The sequence below is a fragment of the Odocoileus virginianus genome, unplaced genomic scaffold (genome assembly GCF_023699985.2).
Source record: "Odocoileus virginianus isolate 20LAN1187 ecotype Illinois unplaced genomic scaffold, Ovbor_1.2 Unplaced_Contig_5, whole genome shotgun sequence".
Lineage (NCBI taxonomy): Eukaryota > Metazoa > Chordata > Mammalia > Artiodactyla > Cervidae > Odocoileus > Odocoileus virginianus.
The window spans coordinates 1,231,182-1,258,335 of NW_027224322.1; the positions used below are offsets into that span (position 1 = coordinate 1,231,182).

The 27,154-nt window shown below is 55.7% G+C and overlaps 1 protein-coding gene across 2 annotated transcripts in view; it reads right to left on the bottom strand.

The window, feature by feature from the left end:
* HDAC4 (histone deacetylase 4) overlaps window positions 1–27,154 on the bottom strand; it is a 283,225-nt gene that overhangs the window by 59,448 nt on the left and 196,623 nt on the right. For both annotated transcript variants that reach the window (XM_070463614.1, XM_070463612.1), the window contains exons 6-9: window positions 20,599–20,719; window positions 14,952–15,073; window positions 6,237–6,368; window positions 2,357–2,469 (exon numbers count right to left, since the gene is read on the bottom strand). In XM_070463614.1, the coding sequence (XP_070319715.1) occupies window positions 2,357–2,469; window positions 6,237–6,368; window positions 14,952–15,073; window positions 20,599–20,719 (488 nt within the window). The remainder of the gene's footprint in view (window positions 1–2,356; window positions 2,470–6,236; window positions 6,369–14,951; window positions 15,074–20,598; window positions 20,720–27,154) is intronic.

Sequence of the window (27,154 nt, forward strand, 5' to 3'; positions counted from 1 at the left end):
ACTGTCGTATTTCATGTCGTTTTGCCTCTAGCATGAAGGTTCCTTGCAGAAAGGACACTGTCGTATTCACACTGTCCCCCTCTCAGCAGTAGAAAATGACACTAATCATGGACTTATAACCGGTTTTCGCCTAGCTCTTCTCACAATGGATTATATAATTAAGGATGAGGATCATTTTGCCTGCTTTAAGATTTCATTGGTGCGGTTAGAAAGAATGTGAGCTGAAAGTTACTGTGAACAAGGGTGGGACTGCAGCCCTGGCCGGGAAGTGCCCCTCGGCCCATCGGAGGGTGGAGCGATGACCGCCCCAGGGCGTGTGTGCTGGAACCCCGTGCCAGGCAGAAGGCCCTGGGTGGCTTGCTGGTGTCACGCGGGAAATCACACACACATCTGACGGCTGGGTCCCTGGGCACCGCAGCAAGGGCCACTTAGGAGGAAGGTTACTGCGTCTCCCCGAGTGAAGGCTGCAGCCACCTTAGCCTGTTCACATAGTAAATGGCACAGTAATGACTAACGGGGTACTTTAAAAGTAGCCCCTTTTCTGGTTTTTTAAAAAAAATCAGCAAGCTCTGATTTAGAGAAAGTAGCTGAGCTTGCCAAGGAAAGCATGATTCCACTGTATTACCATTGTCCAGGAATAAAACAAGCAAACACTGAGTGCTTGAAAGTTGTCATTTCCTCTTTATAACCAAAGCTTTTTTAAACACACAAACAACAAAACCTACTTTATTTTTAGAAATCAAGCAGCCTCCTGGGAATCGTCTGATGTGTTGACTGGTCTGCGTTTCCAGTGCTGGCCGTCTCCACCTGCCCTATGGCATGCCCCTCAGCTGCCCAGGAAGGCCGGGACCAGGCAGCACCCCCACTGACACCCCCAGATCCCACCGGGCTTTCAGCATCGCCTGAAGCTCCCTTCCTGGGCAGAGGCTGTCCAGGGTCGGGGAGCCCTGCTCCCCCCGTGTAAGCACGATGCTGGGCGTCCCTCGGTCCAGCCGGGAAAGGGGATGCAAAGCTGGGCCAGCGGGCTCCCCTCCCGCATGAGGACCCCTTGCCATCTCTGGACCAGATGCTGAGGATTGGCCAGCCCTGGCCTCAGGCTTACAGAGGCGCTCAGAGAACTGTCCAGGTCTAACTAGACTGAAATCCACAAAGGACATCCAACTGTGACCACATTTTCAAGGGCTAGCCCTGTGATTACCATATCTAAAGTAAAATGAGTGAACTGCAGTCTTTGTTTCTTGCAAATCCTTTGACATCTTCTATTAATTTCCAGTAGCTTAATTTACATGAAAATGCAATTTGTAAAAATTAACATGCAACTTAAACTGGCATCCACTCAAATAAGGCGTCTCTACAGTAGAAACCATTAGGCGCATAACTGCCCATTGAAATAAAACCAGGATCTATGAGCACGACTGACAAGCTACATGCAGTCTTTACAGCTCGTTCCAGGAAGAAATTTCTAGGCCAAGTTCTAAGGCTGATAACAGGTAGATCTCAGCTATGACCTCAGCCTCCCAGAGAAGGATTGTTAAAACTCTTAATCTAAACAAGTCCTTAAACAGGGAGGCTGAAATGCACAGGTAATAAAATAGATGTACAAGGAAAAGAATAAAGGGGGATTAGTAAGCTAGAGGTAGCAGAGGTAAAATCATCTCAGTTTCTAAAAATCTGCTTTTTATCTTAAGTGTCTAAAAACTAAAAATGGACACGTGGCCCTGTGTGCTCCGACCAAAACCTGTCAGCCCTCTGGAGGGGCAGGACTCATTTCCAAACATTTAAGCAAGAGAGCAAATTACTGTGTTTGACAAATGACAGCCTCCTGTAAGTTGGAAGGAACTTAAAAAAAAAAAAACCCTCACAAGAACCTCGCAGTCAGGAGGACCATCCAAGAAGGAAGCACACGGCTCAGCCGGCTCCATCCCAGCAAACGGGGTGTGCAGCCGGCTCCCCTTCCCGCCAGCACCCGCCCACCCTAGAGGAGACAGGCCCCGAGCAGGGCCACAGGGCTTGCACACAGCAGGAGCTCCAGACACCTGTGGCATGAGCCGGGGGAGCAAAGTGAATAAGGAGGGAAATGAAAGCATGGAGTGAAGGTTCCGGAACATCGCCCTGACCCAGGTGTGATCAAGGGCGTGGCCCGCAGCCAGCCCTGAGCGGCCCCGCCTGGCCGGAGCAGCCCCCAGGAGGGCTCTCCAGGAGCCGCTTCTCAACCTGCAGCACAGCTGGGGTCTGACCGGCAGAGGTGACGGGCACCGCCCCCCGTGGTCTGAGGCGCCTCGGAGATGCTGCCCCGACAGTCAAGACGGAAGGGTGGCTGGATACCACCCCGTGGACGAGCGCGCCGCACACTGACCTCGGCCGGGATGCTGGGGACGGCGGGCGCGATCCCGTTCTCCGTGCTCACATTCCCGGAGCTGTTGTTGGGCGAGCTGGGTGCGGAGCCCGGGGCACTGCTGCACGCTGAGTCTAGGAGGGAGAGACACTCGTGAGCCTGACCCGGATCCCGGCAAGGACCCCGAGGTGTGAGCTGGGCTGGCCGATGGCGGAAAGGACGGAACCATAGTCCGCACACAGGGGCCCCGGAGCTAATTCCCTGCTCCCGGCTGTGCAGTCGACTCGAGACTTTCACAAACCTGTGTCCCCTGGAACAGACGCACCCCTGAAACCTGAGCTGAGCACACACTGTCAATTTTACTCCTCTTTTGTAAATAATCATAAACACCAGAGAAACAAGCTCTGAATAATCGTTAATGTTGTAACAACAAGAGACGACAAAGCACAGAGGCCCAGCGCCTGTGAACAGGGGAAGGTCAAGTGCGCTGTGCTCATGCTCAGAGCCTCCGCTGTCAACGTCTGCTTTGAACCAATCCTTGACTTTTTCAGACATCCTGGGAAAAGCTCAGCTGGTGGCCTCTGTGCTTGATCAGGTTATCTGACAACGCACCCCGGACGGTCTCCAGGCTGCTGTGATGGCCTGTGTGGCCCCACCTCGCCCACCGGGGCCGGGGCTCTGGAGGAGCGTGTCCCACCTGGGTGCCCCCGCCCTCACTGCCGAAGGAGCCCCTCCTGCGGAGAAGCACCTGTGAGTCTCTGTGGTAACAGGAGGGTGTGTCTTGCATTTCTGCGTCCTCGTTTGGCTGGATGGTGTCGAACACTGGCACCTCTGGGTACAGCCTCTCAGAGGGAACCAGCCTGAGCTGTCTGCCTTTCCCTCCCGAGTGCCTGCTTCCCTGATAGCTCAGTTGGTAAAGAATCTGCCTGCAATGCAGGAGACCCTGGTTTGATTCCTGGGTCGGGAAGATCTGCTAGAAAAGGGATAGGCTACCCACTCCAGTATTCTTAGGCTTCTCTTGTGGCTCAGCTGGTAAAGAGTCCACCTGCAATGCGGGAGACCTGGGCTCGATCCCTGGGTTGGGAAGATCCCTTGGAGAAGGGAAAGGCTACCACTCCAGTATTCCAGCCTCGAGAATTCCACGGACTGTATAGTCCATGGGATCGCACGGGGTCGGACACGGCTGAGCAACTTGCACTTTCACTTCACTGCCTGCCACAAGCGCCCACTGACCACGGGACCTCTGATGACCTAACACTCTACCCCGACCTGGGCTTGCAGGCATGCGGAGGGGAAGCCTGGTCCATCTCCCAAGGCTGGACCCCAAAGGGGCCCAACAGGCATCTTCCAGGGCAAATCTTCTCTGCATCCCTAACTGAGGCCTGGCCCGGGAGCATGAGCCCGTGGAGCTGCCAGTGGGGCCTGGAGGACTCTCAGACTTGGTTCTGGCTGAACTTGGGGCAACATGAAGAGGCTGAGGGTGCCATGCGGATGGCAGTGCCCATTCCCACAGGCCCAGCTCTCATGGAGGAGACCCGAACCCAAGGGTACATGCATGACTCCCTCCACCCAGAGGACCATAAGCACTCAAGTCCTCTCCATTGAGCAGCCGTCCCCCTGGGAACACCCTGGCAGCAAGTGGCTCTGCCCACTCGAGGCCCCCCTGGACCCCCTCTTCCCCCCGTGCACTGATGGTGAACCCAGGCCCTGGTTCCCCACCCACCGGATCCAGAGCCTGGTCTCCACCAGGTTAAGTCATGTGCACATGTGCCTCCCTCAACGGGGGCAGCTGGGAGGGCCACCTGGGCTGGCAGGTGTTACATGTCACGTGTGAAGACAGGGCTGGCTGCCCCACCCCACCCCACCATGGGCAAACCCCTGCTGTCAGCCTGCCCCCGGCTGCACAGAGCCTCCCCTCCCGCCCTCCTTTAAACGGGCCCGCCCCAGCATCGTCAGCAGATAAACCCTCCAGAGTGTGTGGGAAACCGGGACAACTTTTGGGGGCAATAAAAATTATATGTGATCTCTCCAGTTTTTCACCCATCTTCAGCTCAACGGTGTTTTGACTACTTTTTCACTCTACTTCAAGGAATCTGGTCTAAAAAGTAAATACGAATGCATAATCACCATGGTATCATTTGCATCGACATGATGGAATATCATTAAAGGTGCAGGAGTGTTGTGACTGATACCGAGTGAAAAAGGAATTGAGTGTGCACAGGGTATGTGCCAGACCCGCACAGAAAGGGGTGGAAGGAAACACGCTCAGACGTTAACAGCATTTCTCTGGACAGGGTCAGAGGGGCGGCCGCTTCTCCTGTCCACTCGCCGCCGGGCGCAGCTCTGATTAGGGGCTGGGCACAGGCGGTGTGACGTGGCCACGCCCCTGACTCAGCTAGGGCCGCTGCTGGCCACGCCCTCACTCTGTCCCTCCCTGCCTCCTGTCTGGGACGCTGCGGCCCCCTCTTGCTCGAGACCCCAGGGGAGGGGACCCCACCCTGCCCAGAGCTCCTTCCTTTCCCGTGTTCTGGAAAGCCAGCTCTGCTCAGAGCATCCTCCCCACCAGCCGCTGGGGGGTTGTGCTGGACTGGAAACCCACCCCCCATCTCCGTGCTGCCCCTGGCCCAGGGGGCTCCCGCCGCCCGCCCTGCTCACATCCCTCACAGTGCCCTCTCTGGGTGATGCTGCCCAGCACCCAGCAGGTGCCACGGGCTGCGTGTTCCCGGCCCCCGTGGGGCGCCCTGGTCTCTGGAGTCAGAGAGGAAGATGCTGGGAGGCGAGGCTGCGGCTCATCATTGCAGCGCCCAGCCTGGTCCTGACCTCACAGGCTGAGGGCAAGAAGGCCAGAGCCAGCACCAGGACAGAAGTGGCCGGGCCTGACCGGTGGGGGCCGCTGCCCCCCGAAGAGAGGAAGCCCAGTGCAGGGGGAACATGTGCACCCTGAATCTGGAGAGGCCCGAGTTTGCACAGAACCCACGGTGAGAGGGGCCTGGTCTCTCCACCAGAACCACGGCGCCCCAGGCCCGCGGCCTCAGACCCGGCTTCAGGCAGGCCCGGGACCAGGGGCTTCACTCCGGCCACAGAGCAGGGCTGAGAGCGCTCAGCTCACCCCAGACTCTGCGCTCGGACCCGAGGGTGCGGGTAGCCGGCGTGGAGGGCTGGCCCCTCCCACGGCGCCCACGAACCCCTCCTTCCTGAGGGGCGGCCCCAAGAGCCTCAGGTCTCCATCAAACCCTGTCCTTGGTGCACACGGGCCCTCCCCGCCTGTTTCCAGGCCACCTAGGCAACCCCTCTGTCCCGTGATTCCAAGCACGGGGCTGTGCGCCCCCTGAACGAGGGGTGCGCCCTCCGGAGGCGAGGTGCCCTCCTGACAGCACAGCCCCAGGAAGTGGGCTGTGTCCTCAGGACCACCGGGAAAGGGCCTCGACCAGGCGGGTGTACTTCCACAGGCCGGCCACTAGGTGGGGGCCGAGAGCAGCGCGTGGACCTGGGCGCAGAGACTCCCAAGCTCCCGCCTCCTTGCCAGGAAGAGTCTGCCGTTGAATAGGCAGGGGCAGGTAGGAGACCTGGGCTCACCAACAGGGCGGGAGCCGTTAAACACCCCAGCTTCAGAGAACCCTCCACTTAGAATCCCTGACCGTCTCCCGAGATGTCAGGGAGCCTGACTGCCCTCAGATGCCCTGCGGGTCCAGGCTGGGGGCAGACAAGCTGCCCAGGGACAGGGCTCTGAGCACCCTGCTAGGGGCCACCTGGGGCCCTTGGACTCAGAGGGGGCTGGCACCGCCTTCGGAACTGGGGTGGGGGACGATGCAGAGAGATGCAGGTTTCCCTGCTACAGGGAGAGTGTGCAGGACGGCCTCTCAGAGATAGTCAGGCGGGCGACGGATTTGCACTCAAGTACCTGTCACATCCAAGGGACGCTTTTTCAGAGCTGTGACCACTGGCCCATCTTTCCTGCGTAGCAGGGGGCTGCTCCGTCTCTCAGCCACTTTCTGCTTTAGCCTGGAGCGTAATTTCAGGTTGGGTTCAGAAGCTGCAGGAAAAGGAGACGTCATTACCCGCAGGCAGACACAACTGGGGTCAAGGTGACTAGGGGGCGGTTTACCACGACCTCTATATTACACACCTCTATATTTGCAAATCAAAAATTCCCCATGTGTGACGGCCTAGGAGCCGGCTGCCCGCTCGGATCCCAGCCGCTGAGAGGTGCTAGGGCCAACCCACCGGATGAAAGGTTAGCCACCTGCCTGCAGGTGAGACCCACCCTCTGCGTGTCGCCTGACCCCCGGGGCACGGGTGCTTGGGTTGCTTTTGGTAACAGACCTGCTTGTGCGAATGGAGCCCTCTGCAAACCTGCAGGGGTCCAGCCTCTGCACCCGGAGCCCAGACCACACCCTGGACCAGTCCAGTCCCATGTCAGCGTGGCTGCCTGGGGAAGGGGGTAGCCTCACTCAGCGGGGCCCTCCCTGTGGCCTCAGGACACCCGAGTCTCGGCCCCGCAGGCTGGCAGCTCGAGAGCCCGTGGTGGCAGTGAGCTCACCACCAGACTTCTGCCTTCAGACACTTTATGAGTTCATTCAAGCTTCCGCTACTTGTGGATCTGCAAACTGGTGAGTTTTTTTTACCTCTTGTTTTTGTTTGTAATCAGCAGCCCTGCTGATTTTAATCTTTCTGGAACAGGAAGTTTACCCTCTCTAGAGCAACAAGCAACAGGATCAGACTTCCCCTCGGAGTCGGAGGTAAGCTGGCTGGGGTTCTAAGAACGAGGCCGTGCGTATGTCTCACGGCTGCTGTGACTCTGTCCTCCAGAAGCCCAGGGGGCAGGGCCAGGGGTCCCCGCAGTGGCGTGACCCTGGGGGGCTCTGGGAGGTAATATGGGTCCTGGGAGGAGGACGGAGGAGCAGCCCGCCTGAAGGATGCTTCCCGGAGAAATGAGGGGTGAGGTGCGAGCAAGGTGGCAGCTGCTCCAGACGCACAGCCTGCTCCGGAGGCCCCGATCCCGGGGAGACGCCCTCTGCTCCGCAGCGTTTGTCTGCACGGCCAGGTTCCCTGGCAGGACGTTCGTGTCAAAAGGGGAAGAGGACCCAGTAACAGAACGGCCATCCCTGCTGGCAAGAGGACCCGCTTCTGTGTTTTTTAATATTTAATACTATTTTTACATTTTTGAGAGAACTGGAGCTTCACATTTCACTTATTTCTATTTCTACACTGAGCTTCTTACTTTACCATTATTAAAAAAGAAAAAAAGAAGCCCAATCTCCCTGCTGGATTAACAGACACAACCCCTCTCCCCATAAGATATCAGCTGAACCTGCATGAGGTTTCTGCAACCACATGTCCGTCCTGGCGAGGAATCTGCCCGAGACCCAGGACGGCAAGGCCCCTGAGCGGAGGGAGCGTGTGGCCCCTGCCCCACTGTGGGGGGTCCCTGTTGGCGTCACTGAGGTTAGTCTCTCTGGGAACAACACTCCCTGGTCCTGAAGGGGGCGTCCCGGAAGGTCTCAGAGCTTCGGGGCCCAAGGGTCAGCCTTGTGAGCAAGGTTGGGTTCTGGTCACTTGCAGGGTAAGACAAGGGCCTGAAAGCCCTGAAGGAAGGTGATGCTAGACCTAGCCACGCTATCCATCACTCGGGGGCTAGGATAAAGGCACCTGCCGGCAGGCAAGGACTCCAGAAAGTCAAGTTCCACACACAGCTTCTCAGAAAGCTTGGAGGAGCTGCAGAGCCCAGACGGAGGGGGAGGCGGGGTCCAGGGAAGAGGCCGGGCCTCCCCGGGAGGCCGTGAAGGGCAGTCAGGGGCCGGAGCAGAGGCTCCTTCGTCTGCCAAACTGCGGGGCTGAATTAAAAGCAGGGACGCACAGCTGATATTTTATAATAAGTACAAATGGAATATAACTTTAAAAAATTGTCCACTTGAAAGTTGTTTAATATTGTACATCAACTATACCTCAATTTAAAAAACACAGGCAGACAGAAAACTAAGCAAATGAGACAAATGATCAACTTCAGGATAAAGGGAAATCATACACGAACGGGAACGCAGTCAAGGTCACGGGCGGTTTCTGTGCACTTTCTGAGCATTGTGGTCAGGACACAGGGCGGGGCGGGGCCAGCTGTTCCAGGAGGGAGCCTGGTGGGGCCTGTGATTTATGGACATTTACTTACTCTGATAAGAATAAAAGGAGAACTCTAGAAAGACAAGGGCTTCCCTTGTGGCTCAGCTGGTAAAGAATCTGCCCTCAATGTGGGAGACCTGAGTTTGATCCCTGGGTTGGGAAGATCCCCTGGAGAAGGGAAAGGCTACCCACTCCAGTATTCTGGCCTGGAGAATCCCATGGACTGTATAGTCCATGGGGTCGCAGAGAGTCGGACACGACTAAGCAACTTTTCTTTTCTTCTAGAAAGACAAAGGACAGGCTGGAATACAATTTTCTGTAGCATACGTGACAGACGAAGGAGGGATATAAACATATAAAGCAACAGGAGAAGAAACGGCCGAGAGAAAAGCATATGGGGAAGCTGCCACTAAACAGCGACATTAGGGACTGTCCCTGCGTGCCTGCAGATGCTGGGCACAGGGGGCACATAAGAAAGACACAGCCTGCCAGCACAGACGCTGCCTGGCTCAGGGGCACGGGCCACACTGGGCCGCGGGAACCAGGCCCAGCGGTTTTGCAACGCGGAGCTCAGCTTACTCCCGAGCAGGGACGATGGGACGTAACAGACATGCACACCCCTGGTGGGGACGGAACTGCTCTTTGAAACAGCAGAGAGGTCACAGCTTCACCCATAAGGCTGGCTGGGGTGACCCGTGGAGGCATCGCGTGAGTGAAGGGGGATGAAGGCCTCTCACGAGTGGAGAGTGGGGTACAGTAAGCGGGGCTTTTAAGACTCTGCACACTCTGTTTAACTCAGGAGTCGAATCTGCAGAAAGAATGAGTGACTAAAGGCCCCCATATGTGAGGGCAGAACTAAAAGCTAGAAAACAGTTACCACTGCTACAACATTTGTAAACTGAGATGATATAGGAAAGGTGTTGACTTTATGTGTTGAAATGGAGTGGGACCCCAGATATCATAGTAACTGAAGAGTGAAGTTACAGCCAAAGTGCAAAGCAGGTGTTTTGTTGACAAAGATGGTCCACGTGCATCACCCGCACACAGACACACACACACACGCTACACGCAGGCACAGACGTGTGTGCTGTAGGCACCACACCAGACACAGGAGCTGTTTCCGGAGGTCACACGCAGGATGCGTGCATCTGACTTATGTTTTAATTTGTTGGAATTCAGACTTAAATGGAAGAAAGTAGGGGAAACCAGTAGATCATTTAGGTATGTCCTAAATCAAATCCCTTATGATTATACAGTGGAAGTGACAAATAGATTGAAGGGATTAGATCTGATAGAGTGCCTGAAGAACTATGGATGGAGGTTCATTGACACTGTACAGGAAGCAGGGATCAAGACCATCCCCTAGGAAAAGAAATGCAAAAAGGCAAAATGGTTGCCTGAGGAGGACATACAAATAAACTGAGAAGAGACGTGAAAGGCAAAGGGGAAAAAAGAAAGATATACCCATTAAATGCAGAGTTCCAAAGAATAGCAAGGAGAAATAAAGTCTTCCTCAGTGATCAGTGCAAAGAAATAGAGGAAAACAACAGAATGGGGAAAGACTAGAGATCTCTTCAAGAAAATTAGAGATACCAAGGGAACATTTCATGCAAACATGGGCACAATAAAGGGCAGAAATGGTATGGACCTAACAGAAGCAGAAGGTATTAAGAAGAGGTGGCAAGAACACTGAGAACCGTACAAAAAAGATCTTCACGACCCAGATAATCCTGATGGTGTGATCACGCACCTAGAGCCAGACATCCTGGAATGTGAAGTCAAGTGGGCCTTAGGAAGCAGCACTATGAACAAAGCTAGTGGAGGTGATGGAATTCCAGATGAGCTATTTCAAATCCTAAAAGATGATGCTGTGAAAGTGCTGCACTCAATATGCCAGCAAATTTGAAAAACGCAGCAGTGGCCACAGGACTAGAAAAGGTCAGGTTTCATTCCAATCCCTAAGAAAGGCGATGCCACAGAAGGCTCAGACTACCACACGACTGCACTCATCTCTCACACCAGCGGAGCAGCGCTCAGAACTCTCCCGGCTTCAGCAGGAGGTGAGCCGGGAGCCTCCAGGTGATCAGGCTGGGTTTAGGAAAGCAGGGGAACCACAGACCAACTTGCCAGCATCCGCTGGACCATCGAAAAAGCAAGAGAGTTCCAGAAACACATCTACTTCTGCTTTACTGGCTGTGCCAGAGCCTTTGACTGTGTGGATCACAACAAACTGTGGAAAATTCTGAAGGAGATGGGCATACCAGACCACCTGACCTGCCTCTTGAGAAACCTGTATGCAGGTCAGGAAGCAGCAGTTAGAACTGGACGTGGAACAACAGACTGGTTCAAAATAGGAAATGGGGTATGTCGAGGCTGTATATTGTCACCCTGCTTATTTAACTTATATGCAGAGTACATCATGAGAAACACTGGGCTGGAAGAAGCACAAGCTAGAATCAAGATTGCCAGGAGAAATATCAATAACCTCAGATATGCAGATGACACCACCCTTATGGCAGAAAGTGAAGAGGAACTAAAGAGCCTCTTGATGAAAGTAGGAAAAAGAGGAGAGTGAAAAAACTGGCTTAAAACTCAACATTCAAAAACTAAGATCATGGCATCCAGTCCCATCACTTCATGGCAAATAGATGAGGAAACAATGGAAACAGTGACAGACTTTATTTTCTTGGGCTCCAAAATCACTGCAGATGGTGACTGCAGCCATGAAATTAAAAGACACTTGCTCCTTGGAAGAAAAGTTATGACCAACTAGACAGCATATTAAAAAGCAGAGACATTACTTTGCCAACAAAGGTCCATCTAGTCAAAGCTATAGTTTTTCCAGTAGTCATGTATGGATGTGAGAGTTGGACTATAAAGAAAGCTGAGTGCCAAATAATTGAACTGTGGTGTTCAAAGAATTTTGAATTGTGGTGTTGGAGGAGACTCTTGAGAGTCCCTTGGACTGCAAGGAGATCCAAGTAGTCCATCCTAAAGGAAATCAGTCCTGAATATTCATTGGAAGGACTGATGTTGAAGCTGAAATGCCAATACTTTCGGCCACCTGATTTAAAGAACTGACTCATCAGAAAAGACCCTGATGCTGGGAAAGATTGAAGGCGGGAGGAGAAAGGGATGACAGAGGATGAGATGGTTGGATGGCATCACTGACTCAATGGACATGAGTTTGAGTAAACTCCGGGAGTTGGTGATGGACAGGGAAGCCTGGCGTGCTGCAGTCCATGGGGTTGCAAAGAGTCGGACACGACTGAGCGACTGAAGTGAACTGAACTGATGCATTTCTTTTGTGATCTCTTAATTTAAAAAAAGCACTTTACGTGGTGCTTAAGACTGGTGTTTACACCAGTCGTTTCAATAGCGTTATTTCAGGCGGCCGCCAAGCTCAGGTACAAACAGGACGCATCTGGACAAGATAAGTCCAGGTCTCACTGGGCACTTGTCACGCGAAGAGGAGTCCAGGTTTGACGGACATCAACGCGTGAAGCGAGGCCCTTTTCCACATAGACACTGCTTAGTATTAATACTTAACCACACGTGCCATCTCTGGAAGTTTCTTTGGTCAAGCGCAACAAAGCCTTTATGAACACCCTCTGAACACATTCACACCCACTTTGCAAGAAGCACAAAGTTGAGGGAAGACAGTAGCACACAAAAGCGCCCCAAGGGCTGGAAGCTTGGGGGGCCAGCACGGCCGGGCACTGTGGGGTCAACCCCCTTCACCCCGCCCGGAAAGCTAAGACAGTGCCTTGTCCTGCACAAGAGCCGCAGAGCCTCTTCCCCTGCCTCCCCTGCAGCCCCGCCCCAGACCCACATGAAGCACACCCAGGCACAGCCGTGCGCAGAGCGGGCCTTGCCCACAGCTGCCCAGGCCAGCAGGCTGCCCCCGGGTCCACAGACCACATCAGAACCAGACATGGGCTGCGGGGAGACCTGCCCTTCCCAGAACGCAGAGAGGCGTGCCACGCGCGTCCCTGGTAACCTCACGCCGTGCTACTCACGGCGAGGACGAGCAGGAAGTGGACGACTGCAGTGCGAGCTGCGCACACTCCTCAACATGTCACGGGGCCTCAGCGATCAGATACCTCGATGTCTGGCTCTCCGCCCGACAGCGCCGACCGCCTCATCCCAGGCAGGCCCTCCCCAGGTGGTGAGGGCCCCGCCGGGCTGGGGGCTGCAGAGGGGGACTCTGAGGCCCAGAGGCAGCCATTGGGCCAGGGCTTCTGCACAGACCTGATGGGGGGGCCTGGGTCCTCTCTTCATTTGCAGCAAAAAGCCAGCCCTGCCCTCCACGGGCCAGGGCCCTTCCCTCCGGGCCCCACAGGTCCACCCTGGGCCTGGACCCTGCAGCTTCCCTCCTCCTGCAGGACTGGAGCACGTGGACAGTGGTGGCCTGTCCCCTGCCTGCCGCACAGCTCAGGGCCGGGCACCCGGGGAGCGCGCCTGACCAGCGTGCTCCCTAACCACTGTGGAGACATGTGGGGAGCCGGCCGCTGCTTGGGCTCGGGGCCCTCCTTGGGAGTGAGCACACGTCCTCCAGACTAAGTACCAGGAACCCCAGGGACCCGAGCTTTCTGCCCTGTGACCTGGTGAGGCCCGAGCATCAGTGTCTGCCCCAGGGGCCTCAGCCCTGAGTCCGTAACAGACACACAGCTCCCCGCAGACACAGACTCTGTCCCCAGGGCCCAGAGAGGATCCCCGGGGAGCAGCAGTCGCTGACACAGTGCCCTGAAGGCTCACTCGCCCCAAAACTGCCCGTAAAGATGGAGGGAAGGCGGGTCACCGTGGGATTAGCTGAGCAGGTGTGTCAGCCTCTCAGTCATGTCTGACTCTTCACGGCCCGCGGACTGCAACCCGCCAGGCTCCTCCCTCCATGGGATTCTCCAGGCAAGAATACTGGAGTGGGGTGCCACGCCCTTCTCCAGGGGGGTCTTCCCGACCCAGGGATCGAACCCAGGTCTCCTGCACTGCGGACCGCGGACCGACCCTTTACCGCCTGAGCCACCGGGGAGCTGAATGCATAGATGGATGGAAATTATTTAGAATTAGCAGCGACAAGTGTTTGAAAGTAGGTGCTTTGAGAATGACGCAGGACACCGCGCTGCACTTGGTTCCCCTAAGGGGTTTAGACTCGGCCGCTGAAACCTTGGCATCATTACTATTCCTAGTGGGCCAGGGCTGCCGTTTTAGAAGACGGACACTGCAAGCACGTCCTCCCCCGCCCGCGGCTCCAAGGGCCGTGGGCACCACTCACCACACCCAGGGCAGGCACAAACGCTCTGCACTCAGCGCACCCACTTTACAGAAGAGAAACAGGTCAGGAGAGCCTAAGGAATCTGTCATGGAGCTCAAGGCTGCAAATCAGGCGAGCTGCAGAACCACCAGCCACTCGCTCAGAGCCAGCCCCCCAGCTCCCTGGGTTCCACTCCCCCCAGGGCCAGGCCTCCTGGGGCAGGCGCCCGGGGTCTCTCCTCGCACAGGGCCCCATTTTACTGACAGCGGTGTGGCTGATCCCAGCCCCAGCTGCAGAACAGGGCGTGGAGGACAGGCCTGGGACAGCTGACCCGGATCCCGACAGACGCCTCTTTCTGTGGAGCCTGCAGGCTCTCTCGGTGAGAGGCACAGCCCTTCTCGGCAGATGACGGGGGACAACCATGCGCTCAAACTGGAGGGCAGAGGGCAGAAGCTACGCTCGCGCTTTCACCAGTAAAGCGCTGCCAGCCTAGGCAAAATCCCAGCCATGTGTGCAGACGCCGCCCTCTGACCCGGCCGGGCTCTGGGGACCCGGCCCATCAGGGTCCAGCACTGGGACGTGGCCCCTCCTTCCCACACCCGGGATGTGGGTCAAGCCCACTGGGGCTGAGCGGAAGCGTCCCCTTCACGTCCAGCTCCTGTTTGGGGCTGGTGACACCACGTCCTCTTGGGCTCACTGCCTATGGGGGGCCCCAAGTGTGTCCTTAGGACGGGGTGGCAGGGGCCCCCAGCCCTGCTCCTGGTACCCCACCACTCGGGCGGAGAAGCTGTTCCAAAGCCTCTCTGTCCGGAACTGACCTTTGAATGAAAACGAATTCATGTTTATGAAAAAGAAGCTGCTGCACACACCCACTCCATGAAGCCCGGCATTTCCCATGAGGGCCGGGCTCCACCTGCTGCCTCTGAGAGCAGAGCCCTGCCCTGTACAACCAGGAGGGTGGCCAGGCTTCCAGGGGGTGCAGCTTCGGGGAGAGGCTCACTTCGCTGGCCCCTGCCCTCCTAAGCGCCCCAGTGCAAGACATAGGGCTGCTCTGATCCTTCCTAAAAGCCACTACCTGCTTGCATCACCACTGGACAGAGTCCAGGGGTCCCGGGCGCCTCGCTTCTGTCTAAACACCCTTCTCCTTCCGGCTTGTGACAGGGCAGCCGACGTCACCCTGAGGACCCCGGGTGGGGTGGGCCCTCTCCCCTCTGCCGGGTGGCCCCCACCCCCGTGACATCCCGCACCCACCTGTCTTTCTGAGGGGGAAGTCGTCTTTGGCGTCGTACATGCCCAGGACCGGGTGGTTGTAGGAGGCCGACGCCCCACTCTGGGGCGGGGAGCTCTGGTCCAGCGAGCTGTGCTGCGTCTTCCTGGAGAGAAAGGGCGGGGGGCAGAGGCTGAGTGACCCCGGGGGACCCGGAGCCCCAGCCGTGCAGGCAGAGTGTCCCCCGGCGCCCACGAGGGCGGTTCTCCCCTTGACGCACGGGCCTGGCTCGGCAGCTGCCTCCTGGGAAGCATGGCCTCCTCCTGGGGCAGGACCAAAACGATGGTACAAAACCGCTGGGGAGCCCGTGGACCCGGCCGCCTGCAGCCTCCCCGGGGCCCGTGGGCCTGAGGACGGCCGGCCCACAGGGCTGCACGCTCGGTCCAATCCCCAGGCTCTGCCCGGCCCCCTTGCTCCCAGTGTCTCCTGGCCTGGCAGTCTTCAAGCTGAGGGGGGTGTTACCCCCGGCCACCGAGGGGCCTGTCCTCAGGGGAGGGAGACAGGGGCTCCAGGTGCAAGGAACACAGGTGCTGTTGGAGGTGGCTGAAACCTGGCCGGGGCCCGTGGGGCCAGAGCTGGTAGCCTCTGGGTCCTGGAGGGCAGGGGCCACGTGGGGGCAGGCCCCCTCCCGGGGACAGTCACCCCGGCCATCTCCCCTCCCCTGGGGAGGCAGGGGTTGGCGGCACCTTGGGCCCTGGGAACTGATCCCAGGAAATCTGCTTCCTTTGTGAGCCAGCAGACACAGCCCCAAATGGAATGACAGGCAGGGCGCTGCCAGAGGCGGCTCGAGGGGGGGTCGGGCCTCCGGAGGGGGGTGCTGGCCGCGCTGGCGATGACCGTCCGCAAACGTAGAGTCTCACTAGCAACACTGAAGGTGTAATGAATTCCAAGAGTCTGTACGCGGTGTAATCTGCTTAATGACTTGAAACAAATTAGCCAACTTACTTATTTGGAATTTGTTAGACTATTTATTTGCATACACAGCACTCCACGTCCCCACGCACCTGGTGTTATTTGAATTGAGAATGTGAGCACTCAAACGCTTACAGGTGGATGTTTAAATATTTGAGAGAGTACATGGGTGCAAAGAACACGGTGATCACGGGCCCAGATCCACGGATCCCCCGGGCAGGGCCACAGCGGGCACTCAGAGATCCCTGGGGACGGGCCTGCTGCCCGGCTGCAGCCTCACCGCCCCCCAGGACGCAGGTCGGGGGCCAGGGCTGTAGGCTGAGGGCCGGACCGGCCACGCTCACGCCGGCTGCGCCCTCGCCGCGTCGGACCGCCAGGCCTCACTCGGGAGTCCGGCCTGGCACGACCCCACTGAGGTCTGAGGGCGTCTCTGTACCCGGCTTCTCCAGGCCACAGCCTCCAGGGAACGCGGCCTCAGTGGCTCCAAACCGCGCAGTCGCTGCCGAGGTCTAAGCAAGGACAGAGTTCACTTTCTCCTTCATGAGAAGCTCGGAAAGGCCTGTATGTGTGTTATGTAATCTCAAAACATGGATAATTACGATTAATGAAACCTCATAGGTAATAACAACTACTGTCATTAGATTCTGATGGTAGACTTTACAATTAAGCCAGAAGTACATTCAATGTAAGATCTAGCAGACTGTCTCCTCTGTGTTGATCTCTTGAGACGCCGTCAGTACTCAAACCCTCCCTCCCGTCCGGCCTTCTCGTCTGGGAGCACAGGTGGCGGCTGGCCCCTGAGCCCCCAGTGGGCCTGCTCCATGCCGTCCGAGAGGGAACTTGGGCCCGGGGCAGCGGCCAGGCTGATCCGGCAGAGCTGGACCCCACCGGTACCCGCGAGGATGGAGCCAGACTTCACAGCAGCCAGGCTCCCCCAGGCCTCCAAACACCGTGCAAAACAGAGGAAAACCGGCTCATCACTAGAGGCCGAGGCCTCCCAAGGAGCAGGGGCCACCGGCCCTCCTGGGGGACCCGGCCCTCGGCACAGGGCCCAGGGTGCACGCACGCCCCAGGGGGTGACGGCCGGGGGTGTGAGCAAGGGCAAGGCCTGTCCTTGGCTGCAGGGGCACGTGCACGTGCACGCTCACCCCACCCGCACATGCAACCACGGCACAGGCACACACACTCACACACAGATACACACACACACACACACACACACACACACAGACACCCCCCCACCCCCACACACAGACATACACACCCTTGTAACACACATACCACACAGCCCATTTCGACGCCCTGGAGCCCACGTGGCAGGCGGCTACCATGACGGGCAGCACAGTCTCCTCCGATAAGCCCGATGCTGGGGGTTCTGACCCATGTCCACTGCAGAACCACGCCAGTACAGCAACGAGAAGTGTCACCCCCACGGGAAGGGCCTCTGCCCCCGCCCCGGCTGCTGCCACCTGGCTTCCTGTCCCTACAGACTGGCTGTGCCGACTCTAGGACCGCTTGCAGACGGCATCTCAAGGCACAGACTCTGTGTCTTCTCCGAAGCCTGATGTTTCTAGGTGTGGGCACGCCGCCCTGGGCCTTGCTGAGCAGATGAGAAAGCAGGTGCCCGTGTCATCATCACCTGCCGGCAGACACTCAGCTACTTCCATGCTCTGGAGACACTGAGCAGAACTGCTCTGACCATCAGAACAGTCACTGCCCGGATGGAAGACTTCACCTGCTCCCAGGGAAACACCTAGGAGACTGGGTCACGGGCCATGGAGTGGGCGTACCAGCAAGAACACTGGAGTGGGTTGCCATTTCCTCCTCCATGGGAATCTCCCTGACCCAGGGATCGGACCTTCGTCTCTTGCATCTCCTGGCAGGTGGATTCTTTATGGCTGAGCCACCTGGAAAGCTGGCACGGGGTTTGTTCAATTTCAGCCGTCCCTGTGTGTGAGGGGGCGTCTCGCTGTGCACTGCATTTCCGGGGTGACAAATGATCTTTGTGAAATTACTGGCTATTTGCATCTTATTTTGTGAGGTAATCCGTTCAGTCACTCAGTCGTGTCCGACTCTTTGCGACCCCATGGATTGCAGTATGCCAGGCTTCCTTGTCCATCACCAACTCCTGGAGCTTGCTCAAACTCATTGTGAGGTATTGGTGCATGTCTTTGCCTCTATTTTTTCAGTAGGGTGCTTGTCTTTTTGTTATTGAGTTGTGAAGTTAATTGCTACTCGCTCAGTCGTGTCTGACTCTTTGCGATCCCAAGGACTGTAACCTGCCATGCTTCTCTGTCCATGGGATTTTTCAGGCAAGAATATTGGAGTGGGTTGCCATTCCCTTCAGGGGATCTTCCCAACCCAGGGATTGAACCTGGGTCTCCTGCATTGCAGGCAGATCCTTTACCGTCTGAGCCACCAGGGAAGCTCTTTGAGTTGTAGGACTTCTTTATATGTTTTGGATTAAGGGCTCAGTTGATCACATTCATTGTGAATATTTTGTTCCTGGCCTTTTTATTTTCTTAAGGGTGCCTTTCAAAGAGTGAAAGTATTAAGTTTTGATTAAGTTTACATTTTTGGTTTATAGTTGATGATTTTGGTGTTCAAAGATCTTGCTTACCTCTTCACCAAGGTCATGAAAACTTTCTCCTACATTTTCTTCTGGAAGTTTTAACAATATAGTTTTTATGTTCAGGTCCATGACGCCTGAGCTGACCATCAGGGGTGAAGTGAAGCTGGAGTCAAGGTGAAGTTTTTCTCTATAAAGACGGGTTTTCCAGCAACGTCTTGCCATCATGCAGCAAGTGGAAATGATCCACGATTTGGGTTGGTTTGTGTGACTAAACAAGAAGGCTGCCAAGTCCAAGGCAAACAGGCACATTCCCTCTGACTCTACTGAAGCAAATCCTTCTCCACTGCAACAGGCACGGCCCTGTCCCCTGGGAAAGAGGGATCTCCCCGGGAAAGCAAGCCTCCTCCAGGTCTGGGCCACCTTGCTCACCAGGGAGCTGCCGTGTCCACCCCTTTGGGACTCTGCCCCCAGGCCCAGCCTGTGTGCCCCCTCCTCCCCCTTCCAGTTCCCAGGTGCTCCTTGCTGACCCCCCCCTCCCCAGCAGCCCCCAGCGAAGAGGTGATGCAAGCTCCCAGCCCATGGACTCTGTCTCCTCTTTACATGCAAGTACATCATCATGGCATCTATTCCTGGAGACTGGACGCCCCACCTCTCCACTCACAGGGGTCCTGACACCCCAATCTTCCCTTCACATCCCTGTGGCCACCATCCACGGACTCCGGCGTGGCCAGCCAAGACCCTTCTCCCACCACAACCTCCTCTGGGCCCACAGCCTTCTTAGCGCTGCTCCTAAAGACCCCTGCTGCTCTCAGACCAGGGCCTCTGCTGAAAAGCTTCCTGACCGGCAGATCACATCACCTCCCCCGAAGGAGAATCCAGGAGCACTGCCCACCTTTGCCTGACAGGCTACTCCCAGGGGTCCTGGACCCCCCCCAACCCCACCCAGCTTCTCTTCCTGCCCTGCCCAAGCTACTACAGGGCAGGGCATTTGCCTGGCGGCCCCCTCTACAAAGGAGGACAACAGAGCTTTCCAAGCACAAAACCCAGGGAGCGGTCACTAGTGGGGAGACGACGGATCAGTGCCGCCCTGTCGCGGGGCCCCCAGGAGCACGGCCCCAGGACTGCCTGCGAGCCCCCAGTGTCCAGCGCTCAGGGCACGCGGCCGCCGGGCGTGGCTCTGGGCAGGTGGTGGCGCTGCTGAGCCCGCAGCTGACGGGTGTGGGTGCAGCCCGAGTGGCCGCGGGGTGCGCGGGCTGCCGACACTCGGAGCGGAGACGGCTTCAGAACCGAAACGCCCTTTAGGCCGAATCTATTGAAGCAAACAGGTTCATTTCAACGCAATTGGGCAGCATGTTAGCAAAAGGGTTGTCCCTCTCGGGGACAACCGAGAGCTACGCTTCCCCCGTGAATGAATGATGATTCCATTTTCATTTATGAAAACTGCCCAATGAGGCTTCTTCCAGGACAGAATCACCCTTGAAAGGAGAAGGAAGCTACAGCAAAGCAAAAAAAAAAAAAAGGAAAAAAAAACCCGGGGGGCACCCTAGACCATGGTCTGAAGCTACAGAACTTTGTTAGTGCACTTCCAGCTCGGCCTGGGTCAGTGGACAGCCCCTAAGAGCTACACGTGGGCCCACAGGAAAGACCCAGCACACAAGCATTCCCGCCAACAAGTTCAAGTCCTCTTTGCCAGGCTCTTCGGCTTCTGAGCACAAACAGAAACTTTGTGGTCTCTGTCAGTTACGCAGGGTCTGGGAGAGGTTCTTAGTATAAAAACAATAAAAAGACCACAGGTGCTTTTGACTTGCCTAGGAATCAATAACACATTGGGCAGAAATTCAGTAGGTGCATACGGACGATTTAGACCAGAGTTCCGATTTAACAGGTGCCTTTTGTGGCCAAAAATTGCGTGAGAAGCCAAGAATAATGGTCAGACACCTGCCCCACGAGTTTCCCTTTAATGTTTGTTTAAAGAGCGGCCCCCTCGGCATCTGGACGACCGCCACGTGCACTGACCACTGGACCACTCGGGTCTGACCGCGTCTGCTGCTGGCTCAGGGAGCGGCTAATCCCACGTCTCCCGAATGGAGAACCGAGCGCCCCTCTGGTCTCCTGCAGACCCCGTGTGCCTGGGCCTCTCCACTTACCCGTACCAGTAGCGAGGGTCACTGGACATGCAGTGGTTCAGGTTCCGGTGAGCCAGGGCCTTCTTTTTATTGAGGACAAACTCCTGCAGCTTCATCTTCACTTCCGTGCTGGCCACGGCACCTAGCATGGGAGAGAGCGGGGGTGGGTGACTGGAGGCTCTACCCCAGGGCCCCCTGCACCACGAGCTGGAAAAGGCAGGACTGTGATGGGCAGGGGTGGTTCCCACTCAGGATGCCGCCAACACCAGAGAGCGTCTCATGGGAAAGAGGGGGACGGGGGCTTGAAGGGAGAGATCTTCTCCCAGGAACATGTTATACAACTGCATTCTATTTAAAATGCAGACGGAGTCAGCACAAAGAGCCAGCGCTACCTATCACAAATCCCCTGCGGAAGGAAGTTCTAATATTCTTCCATAAGAGGAGGGCCTGAGTTAGGAGTGCAGCTGTGTGGTTTCTTTCTCACGGCAGCAAAGACAGGCCGAGCCTCAGAGGAGGTTTTGTGCCAACCGAAGCACTGTGTCTGCGACAGGGACGAGTGACAGCGATGCGGCCCGCCTCGCGGGCAGTGGGCAGGCAGCCGGGGGCCTGGCCAGACCTGCCAGAGGGGCAGTCGTGCTCTTCCCAGCCTGCAGCTGCCTCCTGAGGTAAGGCGTGTTTCGCCAAGCAGGACTAAAGCCGAAATCCTGTGTTTTGTGGTTTTCTGGTGGTGGCAGCGGCTGTTCACAGCCCCATTGAAGAAAACTGGCAAATCTGGTTAACAGACACTGACAAAGGCCAAAGCCACCGCCCCGTCTCAGGGCCACCGGCGTCTGACCTGTCCTCCTCAGGGCTGCACCGAGACACCAGGCCACGTGGGATCCATCCTTCTGTGAGAAACACGGTGTCTTCCCTGTTGTCCACAGAATGCAAACAGCATTCGTGATGGTGGGAAAACGCGTCATGAGGTGAGCAAAGCCCAATTCAGAAAACCCCTTCCCAAACAGGAGACGGTTTCAGACATTTCCTTTTGTTGTTTTTGTTAGAAACAATGTTGGCCAACATTTATGAGTAAATATCATCCTCCCACCACCTTCCCCGGGGGCTCAGATGGTGAAGACTCCATCTGCAACGCTAGGACAGGCATGGGTTCAATCCCTGGGTCGGGAAGATCCCCTGGAGAAGGAAATGGCAACCCACTCCAGTATTGTTTATGGAGAATCCCATGGACAGAGGGCAACCCACTCCAGTACTCTTGCCTGGAAAATCCCATGGATGGAGGAGCCTGTCAGGCTATATAGCCCATGGGCCACAAAGAGGCGGACACGACTGAGCAACTAACACTGATCATCCCCCACATGTAGGAATATTTCCACAGAAGAGATGAACAAAACACCTATATACAACAAAATGACATCATAACCCTGAAGAATCCAAGTTGTTTTCCAAAATGCCTGTATACGATGACCACCACATGCCACCCCACTGGCCACAGGAGCTAGCGTTTCTCTATCAGTACTTGAGAGCACCAACTAACCTGTGTTTCTATCTATAAGTACTCAAGAGTATGACCTGACTCTTAGTCTTTATCAGCACTCAGGAGTACTACCTCACCTGTGCCTCTATCAGGAGTCGAGAGTACCACCTGACCTTGAGTATCCATCAGTACTTGAAGTACCACGTGACCCTACATCTCTACCAGTACTCAGGGAGTACCATGTGAAACCTATCTACCAGTACTTGGGAGTACCACCTGATTGAGTCTCTATCAATACTCAGGAGTACCACCTGACCTTGAGTACCCATCAGTACTAGGAAGTACCAACTGGTCCATGTCTATCAGTACTTAGGAGTACCACCTGACCAGGTGTCTCCATCAGTACTCGAGAGTACCACCTGATATTTCTATCTATAATAGTACTCAGGAGTACCAGCTGACCTTGAGTACCCATCAGTACTAGGAAGTACCAACTGGTCCGTGTCTATCAGTACTTAGGAGTACCACTTGACCTTGTCAATTAGCACTCATGTGTACCACTTGACCCCATGTCTCTGTAATAGTACGGAGGAGTACCACCCGATCCTTGTCTGTCAGTATTCAGAAGTGTCACTTGATCTTGTCTACTAGCACTTATGAGTGCTGCCTGACCCAGAGTCTCTGAAACAGTATTTGAGAGTACCACTTGCTGCAAACGGCAAGACTGACTGACTCTCACTGCCAGGCCCTTGACAGCCACGGGGATGCACTGGCGATGCTCTGAAGTGAGGTACTTGACTCAGTCTCCTCTGAGTCTACCTGTGGTGTGTGCGGGTCTGTGTGTACACTTTACATTTGTATCCTTTAGCGTGTGTGTTAACACACTTTTTTATACAAATACAGTGTAATGCACGACTGTATTTTTGCAGTAATACACTTATTGTCAGCCATCACATGTTAAGGAGTATTTAAACCTCATCATTAATGCTGTTCAGTTCAGTTCAGTGGCTCAATCACGTACGACTCTTTGTGACCCCATGGACGCCAGGCTTCCCTGTCCATCACTGACTCCCAGAGCTTGCTCAAACTCATGTCCATTGAGTCGGTGATGCCATCCAACCATCTCATTCTCTGTCGTCCCCTTCTTCTCCTGCCTTCAATCTTTCCCAGCATCAGGGTCTTTTCCAAGGAGTCAGTTCTTCGCATCAGGTGGCCAAAGGACTGGAGCTTCAGCTTCAGCATCAGTCCTTAGTCCTTCCAATGAATATTCAGGATTGATTTCCTTTAGGATGTACTGGTTGGATCTCCTTGTGGTCCAAGGGACTCTCAAGAGTCTTCTCCAACACCACAGTTCAAAAGCATCAATTCAGTGCTCAGTTTTCTTTACAGTCCAACTCTCACATCCATACATGACTACTGGAAAAAGCATAGCTTTGACTAGACGGACCTTTGTAGTGGCAAAGTAATGTCTCTGCTTTTTAATATGCTGTCTAGGTTTGTCATAGCTTTCCTCCCAAGGAGCAAGTGTTTTTTAATTTCGTGGCCACAGGCACCATCTGCAGTGATTCTGGAGTGATCAATGCTGTAAGTAGGTATTAACCATCACCATGTGGTCCAGGGGGCACTGAGGATGGGCAGCCCAGGTGAAGTCGTTCTGAGGTTCAGTCTCATGGGACCCCTGGCTCCTGGCTCCACACTCTGCTGTTCACACAAGGTCGGCCTTGGTTTCTCATTTCTCTTTAAAATGTGGCTTATATTCTGATGCTGTGAGGTCACAGAAAATACTTGTCTCTGCCCTCAGTCCCTGGCACAGAGCTCCCAAGATCCTGTAATTTCCTGAGTGATGAGAGCATGAGAAGCATCCTGTGTTCTAATGAGTTGACTCTGCTGGGGGCGGGGGGGGGGGGGCTCCTGTGGGAGGAGGGTCAGCAGCAGGATCAAGCCTCGTGAGAAGCTCGGAATTCCCAGCTCCACCTGAATCCTCCAGAGAGGAGAGGGGCTGGAAGTGGAGTTGGTAACTGATCACGCCCATGTGAGGAAGCCTCCAGAAACCAAGTGACAGCTTCCGGGTTGGTGAGCATGTCCATACCAAGAGGGGGCCCCCCGACTCCATGAATCAGAGGCTTCTGCACTTGGGACTTTTCCATACCACCCTCTGTATGTCTTCCTCAGGCTGTTCATCTTTTTAAAAAACTAAATTTATTTATTCATTCACTGGCCATGCTGGGTCTTGGACGCTGCCCGTGGGCTTTCTCTAGTTGCGGCAAGCAGGGGGCTGCTCTCTAGTTGTGGTGGGTGGGCTTCGCATTGCGGTGGCTTCGCTCACAGCAGAGCGCAGGCTCTAGGGGTGCAGGCTCAGTGGTCGTGGCCCACGGGCTCAGCTGCTATGCAACATGTGGAATCTTTCCACAAGGAAAGTCCCCTGCATTGGCAGGCAGATCCTTACCCACTGGACCAGCAGGTAAGTCCCTCATCTTCTTATCTGACTCAGCCCTTAACCTGTGAGATCTGATGCCTCCTCTGAGCTAAACTGCAGGAACCCCCACCCAGTGCTGCAGGGAACTGCCCCTTGTGGGGAAATCCTCCACGCGCCTGGTGACCAGCAGTGTCGGGAGTGAAGTCCATGGGACCGGAGTGTACACAAGGCTAAGAAGAAGCATGAGACCAAAGAGCTGCACTTTCCCAACACTGGGAAGAAAAGACTTGTTTCTTCCTAACTCAAATATTCAAGAGCTTGTTTTTCTGGAGTCGGGTCTCGTTTTCTCATTGTGATGCTTTTTTTTTTCCCATTCCTGGAAGTTTTGAAATTGATCTTTACACTGGTTCGGGAAAATAATCAGTTTCATTTCATCCTTGTTTTTCTGGTGTTGGGTTTTCCTAAGTAGGTTCACATTAAAGGCAGCACTCCGCTGAGGCTGTTTCAGCATGGATTTCAGGGCGCCGTGGATGAGCGTCAGGCAGAACGAACCCTTTGGAAACAGTTGTCCCCGCTGCAGCAGGACCGGAACCAGACCCACCAGGGAGACACAAGGAGGGTGCCCGACACGGAGTGCACCTGGAATGGCCCACTGGGGTGCCGGGGCTGTTGTCTCAGGCCTTCTTGGTGTCCCAGGAGACGACCCGCCATCCTCGGAGCAGCAAGGCTTGCCCAGGCTCCATGTGTTAAGTGCGAGCAGGTGAGCCAGCCACCTGGCAGAGCGGCACAGACGGGGTTACAGACCCAGAGGCACCAGCAAGAAAGGCCAGGGGAATGGTGATGCGGCCAGGTAGGGGGAAGTGACCGGAGGTATAAAATCACACCTCCGCTTTCGAGCAAGTTTCCCTGGGCTCCCTCCAAATGCAGCCAGGGCTGGACTCGGACCACTCTGAGCACTTTCAGCCTGTCTGTGTCTGTCTCGGCTGAAAAATCCCACTCACGGAGATGCTGAAATCTGCATATCAGGTGCTCAACACGCAGCCTGCTGGCATTCCTGACGGCCTCTCAGCCTCAGGTGGACACTCGACAGAATGCAAATGGTAGGCCACAGCAGCACAGGGAGGGCCCCCCCCACCGGGGAGGGCCAGGAGAAACAGGGAACCAAGGGGGGGGGCTTGGTGTCTGGCTGCAGCGCTGGGCCAGGGCCAAGGCCACTAGGAGGACGAGCCGCAGGACGACCAGAGCGCCTGTCCAAGGAGCTGACCCTCAGGTCCGTCCAAAAGGCCCGAAGGAGTAAACCAAGCAGACGGGAAGCAGGGTCCTCGGGGGACAGGACCCCACTCGCTGGGTGTCAGCTGGCCCGACTTGCCCAGGAAGCCCCGCTAGCATGGATGCACTGCCCCTGCAAAGCGCATGGCACGGGCCACGCCAGGCAACTGCTGGCCTCCCTGCCTCAGCCACAGCCCAGGCTTGCACCACGAGCTCCTGAGCTCTGAGAAGCAACAAGGACACATGTCCGGTGACAGCAGAGAGGGCACGCCCACGGTAAACAGCGACGGGAGGGGCAGCAGGACCCAGACATGTGTGGGGGCACCTGCGCCGTCCAGGGAGACAACCACTGTCCCTGGAGGGGACTGAGGTACCTCCGAGGCACCCACCAGGCCAGGACATGGATGGTATTCCTGTTGCTTGAGCCGCCTGCAGGGTCCTCACGGAGGAGGTGCATCTGACAGGCCCTGGGCCGCCGCGGACACACGAGGCCCTCGTCCAGCTCCAGGGTGGGAGAGGGCACCTTGCCAGGCTCTCATGGAATCAGAGGGAAACAAATGCAAGTCCCCAAACCCTGACTTCCTCCCCCATAAAAAAGACCTGGCAGTTTCCTTGAAAGGAGAGGACTCAGAGCAGACGATGCCGGCTCTGTTCCTCGTGCTCTAGATATACATGCCCTCGCCTCTCAAGAGACGTCTCCACCTTAAATGAAAGCTCCAGCAGTGACAAAACACCTTTAGTAAATGAGTACAAATGTTTTGAATTCTTTTACTTAAAAAAATTAATTTCTATTGATGATCACTAGTTCATCTGACAGCCTTACAGGGAATATACTATTTGCCAGCAGTGAACTAGTCGGCGGGGACAGAGGTAAACAAGATGCAGACAGCCTTCTGCCCCTGGGGGTATCAGGGTAGTCAGAGGACAAGCTTTCAAGGAAATCCAGGCTGGGAAGGGGCTCGGGGTGGTGCCCACCTGGTGGGGGCAGAGGCCGGGGCTCAGCGGTCCCTGGAGCAGGTGCCACCAGACACATCTCCCAGGTTAGTGCCCGAGGAAGGAGTGCCTTACCCTACAAACAGGACAAACAACGACTCTCGCGGTCTGGTGTCCCATCTTCTAGCTCCATCTTTTTTTTCTTTTACATTTTTTTCATATTTATTTTTATTTTATTTATTTGGTCTTAGTTGCGGCACATGAACTCTTAGTTGGGGCATGTGGGATCTAGTTCCCTGACCCAGGATTGAACCCAGGCCCCCTGCATTGCAAGTGGGGAGTCTTAGCCACTGGACCTAGCCACTAGGGAAGTCCCTATCTCCACCCTTTTGAGCCATTTTTAGGCAAAGCTAACAACTTCTCCAAGTGAGGGCGCCTTCTCCCCACCCCCCAGGCTGTGGCTGTAACTACCAGAGAAATATGCA